The sequence below is a fragment of the Hibiscus syriacus genome, unplaced genomic scaffold (assembly GCF_006381635.1).
Source record: "Hibiscus syriacus cultivar Baekdansim isolate YM2019G1 unplaced genomic scaffold, ASM638163v2 tig00110384_pilon, whole genome shotgun sequence".
Lineage (NCBI taxonomy): Eukaryota > Viridiplantae > Streptophyta > Magnoliopsida > Malvales > Malvaceae > Hibiscus > Hibiscus syriacus.
The window spans coordinates 6,131,142-6,141,375 of NW_024062715.1; the positions used below are offsets into that span (position 1 = coordinate 6,131,142).

Sequence of the window (10,234 nt, forward strand, 5' to 3'; positions counted from 1 at the left end):
CCTTCCTTTTTCCTACTTAACAAACACTGGGGGTTGTCTGCAACAATTTTGGATAAGATTTCTCCACTGGAACCATCCAGATTAAGCAGGCAATGAAATGAAAATCAATGATAGGGCATTGGAGTATAAGTTCCAAACATTCCAAATTTATTCGTTTCACAAGTATGGATTTATTCACTGTCTGTCACTATCCATGTTAACACTCAAAAACAACAGGAGATTAATGTAGCAAAAGAATTAAGGGGGGGGGGGAAACACAAGAAAGAAATCATGATTGTTGTCTCTATATATATCATATATAGAACTGCCTACCCAGTAGGTTTTTCTTACAAAAATTTGTACACCATATCCTCAATGTCATGAGACCTAAAGCGCTGGTGAATCAGTGGCAGTGTGGGTAGATGAAGACGTTGAAGGTGAACTTGAATGAACTCCCCCTTCCCTATGGCTACCCCTTTCTTCAGAATATGATGCTAGCGGTCTTTGCACCGTTGTTCCTAATGGTTGAGCAAGTGCGGGCAACGGAGTGGCTATCGGGGTGTAGATTGCACTGGTTGGCGTCACAGTGGCGGTTTTTGTCGATGTCGTCGTCGCTGTTGAAGTCATTGTGCCATATTCTGGTGGAGGGATCCATATGCCTCCGACTACCACTAACTGAGGTGCTTGCAGATTGGCGTTGCGTCGAACGGATTGACTCGGTCTCCTTGTGTGCAATCTGTATTTCTGAAACAGATAAAAACACATGAAATGAAAGGTTTAGGCTATGCAGGTTTAAGAAGTATAGTTCTACAGATAGATTAGAGATTATCCAACAATTTCATACCGAATTTACACCTAAAATCTATTGAAAACTAGATCAACATTGCCAAATATAGTGGAAACACACTGGTTTAATTGCAGTATTTTCCGAAAGATCATATCAATTTGCCAAAACAGAAGTACAAACCAAGCAAACTCAGTGATTAAAAAAGATAATTGTTATCTCTACAGATTTTGGGTTCAATCATGACTCTACAGGGTTGTTTATATAGTTATAGTGAAATGATTGAAAGTCTTTCTAAATAATCACCTGTAAATGGCTCTTAACTTCATCATTTGTAAGTCCATCAACCTTCATCAGCTCCCTAATCTGCTTTGGGGTGGCAACTGCAAAACAAAAACCATTTATAATCGTGGCCTCAACATAATCGAAACTAATTAAATTACAACGAAATAATGAAAACTCACCGTGTGAACCGCCGAGTTGCTGGAGAGCATGCAAGAAGCGCCGATGCAACTCCGGCGACCAACACCGTCTTGGCTTTCTCGAAGGCTGACCTTCCTTTTCATCTTTTTTACTAGAGTTTCCATTAGTGGCTTCTCCTCCACCACCTCTACTTCCACTTTCTGTTGTTGAAGTACTTGTAGCTGAGGCATTGTTTTTTGCTACCACAGATGATTGAACACTTCTTTCTGCAGTTTTCTCTCTCTGGAACGGTTGGAATGCTCCACCGTGTTTCTTCACTTCCACTGCGCTTCCATTATTACCAGCATCCTAGAAAAAGGAGAAAAAATCCCAAAAATTGTTAAATCTTTTTTTCCCTTTGGTTGGAGATGTATAAAAGTAAGAAAAGGGTACCTCATTCGAGGGTAGATCTGGGGATTGATTGTTGTTATTCCACAGCTGAACGGATCTAAGCCAATCGGATTTCCTCGTGTGATCAACGGCAGCAGGGACATTCTCTTCTTTTGATTTATGCGATTCTTGTTCATCGTATTCCTCGTAGCAATCAGAGCCTTTCTTAATCGGAATAAATTCTTCCAAAACCGGAACGTCACTAGTTGTCTGCTCCGAACAATCCGAATGCCCTTGCATGTAATCAGTCGTGGTCGAACCACCAGATATCTCTCTCTTGCATGTCTCAATGGCTATTAGAAAACCAAACAAATTTCAGCACCAAAAAAAACAATTGAAACGGAGAACAAAACAAATTAAAGACAAACCTTGGGTAACAAGCTCCAAACACAAAGGAAGTTCGCGTTGAAAGACTTGAATTTTACGTCGTTCTTCTTCTAAAGCTTCGACATATTCATGGCATCTGCGCATTTTTTGAGCGGAATCCATCTCTATCATTTGAAAAACAATAAAGTTTCAATCTTTTTCTCTTAAATTTTTTTCTTCTGGCTCGTTTTTCGACACCCAGGTTACAGAAACAGTGGGGAAGATGAATTTATGGGCGGATTTCAGACCAAATAGCATAGATAGATCCGAAGAAGGTGAGAGAGATGCAAAGATGAGCAGTTACGGAAAAGATAAACAAATAAAGGAAAGGGATCTAAACAGAATCAGGAAGAGAATAAACTTGGGTACCAAGAAAAAAAAACACATAACAAATCAAAGGCTTATATTTATGGATCACGACTCCAAAGGAAATTAAGCGATAAATTGGAACACAACAAGGGGGAAAACCAAAGTCGGGGCGTCGCGTAACAAAAACAAAATGAATCTTTCATTTTTTTTGGGGGGGGTTAGAGAGAGAGAGAGAGTCTGTAGTTAGTGATATATGAAGGGGGGAATAAGAGAGGGAAAGGAGGGAAGAGATAGAGAGAGTTGAATATTCCAATGCGTGATTCGGTTTTCGTCGTTTCTGGATAGGGCTGGCGATGACGTCACCTCTACTTCCCCAAACTTTACCCCTCCATTTTTTTTAGATCAGATCAGTGACTTGTCCTTCTTCTTTGGGATGAATATTTTTTAGTCCCTAAATTTGTAAATTTTCTAACTTTATCTATGATTTCTTGTTTATATTTATTCTTAAATTTATTTATTTCAGTCCTTCTGATAATATGAAATTCTAAGATTGTGTAATTGTATAGTACCATGGATAAGCATAATATAGGATCCACGTTTAAATTAAGGATAAATGTTCACATTATCTTGTCTATCTTAAAGGTTTTATTTATTTTATTAGTTATTTATTTTATTAATTGTATTTACTTTGAAATTTTTATATGTTTGTCCACATTATCAAGTGTTTAAAACTGCAAATTTAAAGATTAGCATGGATAAAAAGTTGAAGGACCAGACTAAAGGTTAATTTATACTTTTTGTAGGAGGGATAGGTGTGGTATACGAGTGGAATGGTTGCCACGTAGGCCAAATCATATTTATAGTGTGTTTGGTTGTCCTACTTGGTGATGGAATATCCGGTCGGCTTTTTGGGTTTGGGAGAAGTGAAAATGAATATATATATTTTATGCGAATATCCTTGGAATAGAAATAACAATGAAAATGGTGTTTGTTTTGGAAATGAGATTGGGTGTAAAGTATTTATGCGATGGTTGTGATATTTGGGGCTTTTCTACATAAATATCACCCTAAATATCTAATATTCCGTTTTAACACTCTTTTTTTAATATTTTTCAAACTAGCACCCATTCAGCTGATAGGAAGCGAAGGTGTGTTTACGGGGGGCGCCTTCGCGGGATTTGTTGATGTGGAAGGAAGGTGCGTTTCAAGGGGAGTGTCTTTTGGCTGTTGTGGCGCCACGTTGGAAAGAGCGTTTCAAGGGGGCGCCTTCCGAAAGCTATTTTGGGGGAACATACTTTTCATTTGGTTTTGAATTAGGGTTTTGATTTAGGGTTGAATATGATAGGGTTTAGGGCTATTAGAATTTGATAATTTATTAAGTAAAGGGTTTCGTTTATGATCTAAGAATTGTCAAAGGTATTTTTTAATTTTTTATTTAGGTTGGAATGATTTTAGGTTAAAGTGGTATAGAGTTCGTTAAAGTGAAAATGGAGAAGGATTTGTAGGTTAAAGTGATTTAGGGTTTTTAATGTGAAAGTGGTCAAGGGTTGTGTAGGTTAAAGTGGTTTAGGGTAAGGTTCGATTAAAATGAAAATGTCAATCATATGAAGTAAGAGGTAAGTGGGAAATTTATGTAGAAAATACACATACATTGGGAAATTGTAGAAAATACAATTACATTGAAATATTAGAAACAAAGACATACATTGAAATAGAAAATACAATTACATAAGTAAGGGTTAACAGTTAAGTGATAATAAAAGATTTGGACATTTTTTCCTATTGTGGCCGATGTTTCTGCAATGCCCATATCTTTTTGTTTTGTTGGCCTCTCTTGAATATCCATATCACAATGAATTCAAGGGGATTTTGGACGACCTGAGTCCCTCAATAGCAATGGATCTGATACAATTGTAAGCCAAGTTTGAATCTCATATGGGTATTTTTCGTTACCTATGGGGGAACTCAAATTCATATACCTTGAAAACTTGTGAAAGTTGGTATACAGGATCAACATAACTTTTGTAGCCCAAATGAGAATGTGAGCAAGCTGCTATGACATGAAAGCATGGATATTTGAGTGCTTGAAAGAAACCACAATTACACCACCTCTCTTGCAAATTAACTCTGAAAGAGTTAGCTTCAATCCCTTGAAGAGGACGTGGCATTTCAGTAACACGAAATAATTTATGGGTACGAGAAAAATTCATAACCAACATCCCATTTGATGATTTCACTTTTTCTGTAAATCAACTATTAGTCTTGGGTGATAAATATAGTCGTTCTGCATCCAAGTAAGAGCTTGTCCCCCGAGCTTTGCAAATAGTTGACCCAGACAAAAATAAGTCGTTTTGACCAACGCCGTAATTGGTAAATGAAGCGCCCCCTTTAAGGTTGAATTAATTGCTTCAGCCAAGTTGGTTGTCATATGACCATAGTGATACCCCCGTCATAAGCATTTGTCCACATTTCTTTGTTGATGTCCATAATGTATTCGCACCCCTTCTTATTTTTGCCAAACAATTCTTGTAGCATAGACTCAAACCTTTGAGGTAAGAGTTCGTAACCTAAGCCATAAGAAATATGTAATAGTTAATATGAAGTATAAATAAGTAATATTAAAAATGATTGAAAAAAATGGAAAAAAGTAACATACCATGCGTACAACTAACAAACGTTCATCATTCTCCTTGTATTTTCCAATATAGTTTGCATAAATATGACGGACACAATAACGATGTTGAACATGTGGGGTTTCCACATTGGACCAAAGAGTCCATTGTTGCTTTGATCCTGGCTCATCGGTCTGAAATGATGCATAAGTGTTCCATTGTCATAACATGTAAACGTAAATTTTTTAGGAAAAAAAAGCCCAAGACTCAATGTCTTCTCCTTCAACGAGGGCAAACGTAATAGGAAGAATATTGCGGTTATCATCTTGGACCACAACCAATAATAAAACTTGCTTGTATTTCCCATACAAGAAAGTTTCATTAATTTAGACAACTGGTTTACAATATTTCACTACATTAATACACTAAGGGTAAGTCCAAAATACACGGTAGAATTGGCATCGATCGCTAACCACTCTATCATTCACGTAATGATGTTGAGTTTTGAACTCAACAATTGTCCTAGGATTAAGTCTTTGCATAACTTGAAACCAACTGGGCAGCTCGTTGTAAGAGGAATCCATTCGCCATGAAGTTTGACAGTGACATTATGTTTTTCCGTCCAAGCTTTTTTGTAGGAGACAGTGTACATATATTGTGATTGTGTAGGAAAATCAACACTGCAACAGTTATATGAGAGTTTTGCTTAACAATGGGCATGATAGCGTGGCAAATAATATTCGAGTCCAACTTAGAATGGTCATGTTTGCTACCTCTTGCACAACATGTATGAGGATTGTTGTATCTTGTTAGTTCCCATAAGTTGTTCTTCCTCTTCCTCTTTGATACACAAATCATCCACTTACATTCGTTATCACATTGGACACAGTAGCAAACATATTTCTTCGTGATAGATCGATCAACTCGGGAGTGATATGAGTTACGAATATTGTAATTCTTAATTTCCATCATTGTTTCCTCTTTCAATGAGAACTCCATTCCACTATATAAGTCATCATCATTGACTAAAGTGAAATCTATAGTTGCAAACATTAGGGAATCTGAAAATTTAGGCCCGTACATTGCATCATAGTCAGCCTCATACATATGTGCAGGAAGTTCGATTAGTGATGTATTTATGGGAACTTCATCCGCATCATCATCATAATGTACTTTAAATTGTGATGAGTCAGGTTCAACGAATAATCTCATTTCAGTACCATCTACACCTGGCTCACGAAGAGTTTTTTTGTGGAGATAAGGGTTCCTCGGATAATCCAATGTTGAGGTCAAAGAAGTTGCCACTTGCATGTCCTCCCCTTGAACTTAAAGCCATTATACCATATGAGTTGTGAACAGACTGCTGTGTTGATTGTATTTCCATGTTCAAGTCGAAAATGGTGGCAGATGAATGTCTACCCCTTGAAGTAGAAGAGATGTTGTCATAAAGATTATTGGTGAAGCCACGTGAGTTGAGATTATAAGCAGTTGATGATGAATGCCTTCCTATTGAACTTGATGGAATAGCAGCTGGCGTTGGATTTGCCATTAATGATGTGAAATCATTACAGATCAGTTGAGTCAGGGTATTAACTTGATCAGCTTGATACGCCAAGACATAGTGATAGGAATATTACAGACCACGAAAAGTACGAACCTCAATAAAAGTGGTATACATTTCAATAAAAGATTTTCCATATGAGCATCAACCATCATAGTAATACCATCATCGTTGAAAAGCTAAAATGATGTATATGTGACTGGAAAAAGTTCAGTGGAAAATCTATACTGAAGTGAATATAGTTTTCTCATACCTGCAACACGAATTTTTAACAAAATTTTTGTGATTAACTCCTCAAGAATGATGTTTCTCTTCATGGTTAAGGAGATATAACGATCTGATTCAAAAACAACCCCCTCTTCATATTCTCGAATTTCTCCATCATAGTAAACAACAGCAGAAAGATGACTATTTTCAGAGAATATAGGTTTGAAAGTTTGAGAATTTTAGAGTATGAGAGATTGAAAGGTTGAGAGCAGTTGTGTGTTTTGAAATTTTAGAATATGTTGCATTTAATAATGTTCATATCCGTGGCACTATTCACGTGAAAGCACTTTTTTTGGGATGCGTCTTTCCTCTTTGTCAGAAAATAGGTTATAATTACCCTACAATGTGTGATGTCCCCGAACGGGGCACTATTCACGTCAACACCTATTATGTTTGATGGGACGCGACAATGTGTCATGCAAGAGATTCTCTTAAAATGCAGAAAGCACTTCTTGTGGGATGTATCTTCCCTTTTTGTCAAAGATTATCTGTAATTTATCAGGTTATAATTGCCCTATTTATTGTCCCCCAGTGGTGCACTATTCACGTCAACACCTATTATGTTTGATGGGACGCAACAATGTAGTGAAAGCGTTTTTTGTGGGATACACCTTTCCTTTTTGTCAGAGAATAGGTTATAATTTCCCTATTATGTGTGATGTCCCCCGGCGAGGCACTATTCACGTCAACACCTATTATGTTTGATGGGATTAGAAGCTGTTGAAAACACTTTGATATTTTGATATACCAAAAATTGTTTGAAAAGTTTGTACAAATTTTAAGCTTATATTTGATTTAGTCATTCAAATATAAATCAGTCATTTGAATATATTAATTATTCTTTCGAATATATTAATTATTATTTAAAAGTTAAAAGTGAAATTTACTCCTCATTGTACTGCAAAATTGAGTCTTATTGTGGAAATATTTTTGAAATAATTTTTAGAAAGCAATGTAATTTAAGTTTCAATTGTAATATCACTTTCATTTGTGAACTTTAATTGGAATATGAAATTGACTTTGAATTTTGAATACAATTTTAAATTTTAATTAGAATATTAAGTTGAATTTGAATTTTCATTTTAAAAACATTTAACAAACATTAATCATTTAAAAAATATTACATAATCTAAACATTTCAAGTTAAATTTGAATTTGAATTTTAAAAACATTTAACAAACATTAAGCATTTAAAAAATTATAAAATTACATAAAAATTTGAAATACAACTATTAATATTATCTTTCAATGGATCAACGATGTCGTCTTCTCGAATGAATTACACATGGTGGTGGTTGTCTATTTCGCTGAGGACTTCTTCATATATCTTCCTCTTCATTCTCCTCATCTTCACTATCATTATCATCATCGACATTTTGTTCATTTGACATGGATAACGATGAAGAGTCTGTATAAAATAACAACCCTGGAGGAGTATTACTAACTATCCCACCGCTCACAGAAAATTGTGAAAATATTGACATTGAAGTTTGTGATCTATATAGAGGTGGAGGTGTTTGTGGAGGAGGAGAACCACCAGTAAAATCTTGCGGGCTAAGAATGTAACCTTGTGGGCTGGGTATTTACCCATGTGGGCTAGGAATGTAAGCCTGCGGTGGTGGCATATGAATTGTTGGGCTGGGCATATACCCATGCAGATGTTACATCTAAACTGGTGGGATGAGTATGCACCCTATGGGCTGATAATCGGTGGAGATGATGTGATGGTTCTGATGGTACGACTGATGTCGAACCGATAACGGGTGCTCTTTGTCCATGAGTCGGGAGACGATGATATTATAACAGTAGACGTCTATTTCGGCGGCTATAAATTCTCACCCCTTGTACTTCATCCAAAAGTATGAATGGCTTCCCGTTTTCATTGAACCACTGTAGATAGTAATCCATAACCATCTGACCAGTTTCAGCGTAAAACTGTCGAGGGGGCAAGTGTTGATATTGGTTCTCCCAAATCGCAATATAGTCTCTATGCTTCACCACCCAGTTGACATCTTATTTTCCTTGTCTGTCTATGTTATGGATATTGTCTAAATTAATAGGTGCTTCAGGAATATATTAAGTACAACAAAACTAACGGAGCACACGATCAATCGGATGCCACTCAACAATAGCATAACATATCAGAGGCACAACTGACATCCAAACATCTAATGGCCCACTCAAGTGGGGTGGGATGCAATCCTTTATTTCATCGCGCGCATAAGGTATCCACTGAAACTGAAAATAAATATATAATTTTTATCAATATAATATTCTAATTATATCAAGCATTTTAAATTAATTTCTTCATATTTAAAGACATACCTCAGACCCAACTTTTTGATCAATAATTAAATGGATATCATGTAGTTCAGGATATCTCTATGATTCTTTCTTCTCATCGACCACCTATTTAATATAATATAAACATTATGCCATTATTTAATTAAAAATATTTAAATCAAAATTTAGTTTTGAAATTACCTTAATAATAACGGGAATACATATGACTCATTAACGATCGGGCATAAGAAAGGCATGCGGAACCACCCATGATTGGAGAAACATGAGACATCCACCGATAGTAGTTTTACTATAATTCGTTGCACGACGCATTTCTCTAAAGAGAAATGCCAAAATACGGAGCCCCAACTGTATCTTTGCTTCATCAAAATCAATAAGATGACGCAACCACATATAATGCACCTGATTGCGATATTTGTCGGGCATCAATATTCCTCCAATGATTCGTAGTATATATTCCAGAGCACATGCCTTTTCTTCATCACCAGAAGCATTTTCATTCAAATCTTCAAAATTGGCTTTTAGCCATGATAAAGATATCTTGCCTTCATTGAAATCTGGCGGAGAAGCTCCAAGATACTCCATGCATAGTGAATGTCAATCGCCATCGACCACACCGCACATAACATTTCCATCAACGGGGACCCCCAAATGCATTAAGACATCCTCCAGTGTAATTGTACACTCTCCAAATGGAAGATGAAATGTGTGTGTCTCCGGTCTCCACCTCTCAATTAATGTGAAAATTAGGGTGGTTCAATTTTGCAACCGCCAACAACTTTCGCAATATACCCGAACTCGGCTGTAGACAAATACTGCAAAATACTTGTTGGTATCGATATCTTCGTATTTTGAATAAATGTTTCCAAAATACGATCATTTTCCTAATTAATAAACATTCCAAAAAATTAAAATTAATATAAATGCATGAAAATTTTTAAATTAAAATATTAAACATTTACATAAATTTCAAAAAAAAATATTGTCATATCACTCAAATGTCTTGAGATATGATTTGCATTCAATCGCAGTAGCTTCTTTCTTTTCATTATAACTGTAGGCAAACAAATATAATTAGCACAAATAATTAATTAATAAATTTAAATATATAATGATTATATAAATATTATTTTAATAAAAATATAACATTATTTTTAAATAATTTTTTATAAAAAGAATATAACAACTTTTTAAAGAAAA

General features: G+C 35.6%; 1 protein-coding gene across 2 annotated transcripts; it reads right to left on the reverse strand.

The window, feature by feature from the left end:
* Positions 1–287: 287 nt before the first annotated feature.
* LOC120121987 (transcription factor HHO2-like) lies at positions 288–10,234 on the reverse strand. Of its 2 annotated transcripts, XM_039141249.1 has the most exons (8): positions 10,222–10,234; positions 4,789–4,795; positions 1,984–2,115; positions 1,619–1,908; positions 1,228–1,534; positions 1,070–1,146; positions 493–723; positions 289–462 (listed from the first exon to the last, which is right to left on the reverse strand). In XM_039141249.1, the coding sequence occupies exons 3-8, from the start codon at positions 2,111–2,113 to the stop codon at positions 367–369; spliced, it is 1,131 nt and encodes a 376-aa protein (XP_038997180.1). In that variant the 5' UTR covers positions 2,114–2,115; positions 4,789–4,795; positions 10,222–10,234; the 3' UTR covers positions 289–366. The 2 variants fall into 2 exon arrangements, with proteins under 2 accessions (XP_038997179.1, XP_038997180.1); XM_039141248.1 differs by having other exon boundaries at positions 288–723.

Coding starts and splice junctions, on each gene's coding strand:
- LOC120121987 (XM_039141248.1), bottom strand. CDS start 2,113: ATGATAGAGATGGATTCCGCTCAAAAAATGCGCAGATGCCATGAATAT. Junction 1,909..1,983: donor TTTGGAGCTTGTTACCCAAG/GTTTGTCTTTAA, acceptor GTTTTCTAATAG/CCATTGAGACATGCAAGAGA. Junction 724..1,069: donor AAGTTAAGAGCCATTTACAG/GTGATTATTTAG, acceptor TATCTGTTTCAG/AAATACAGATTGCACACAAG.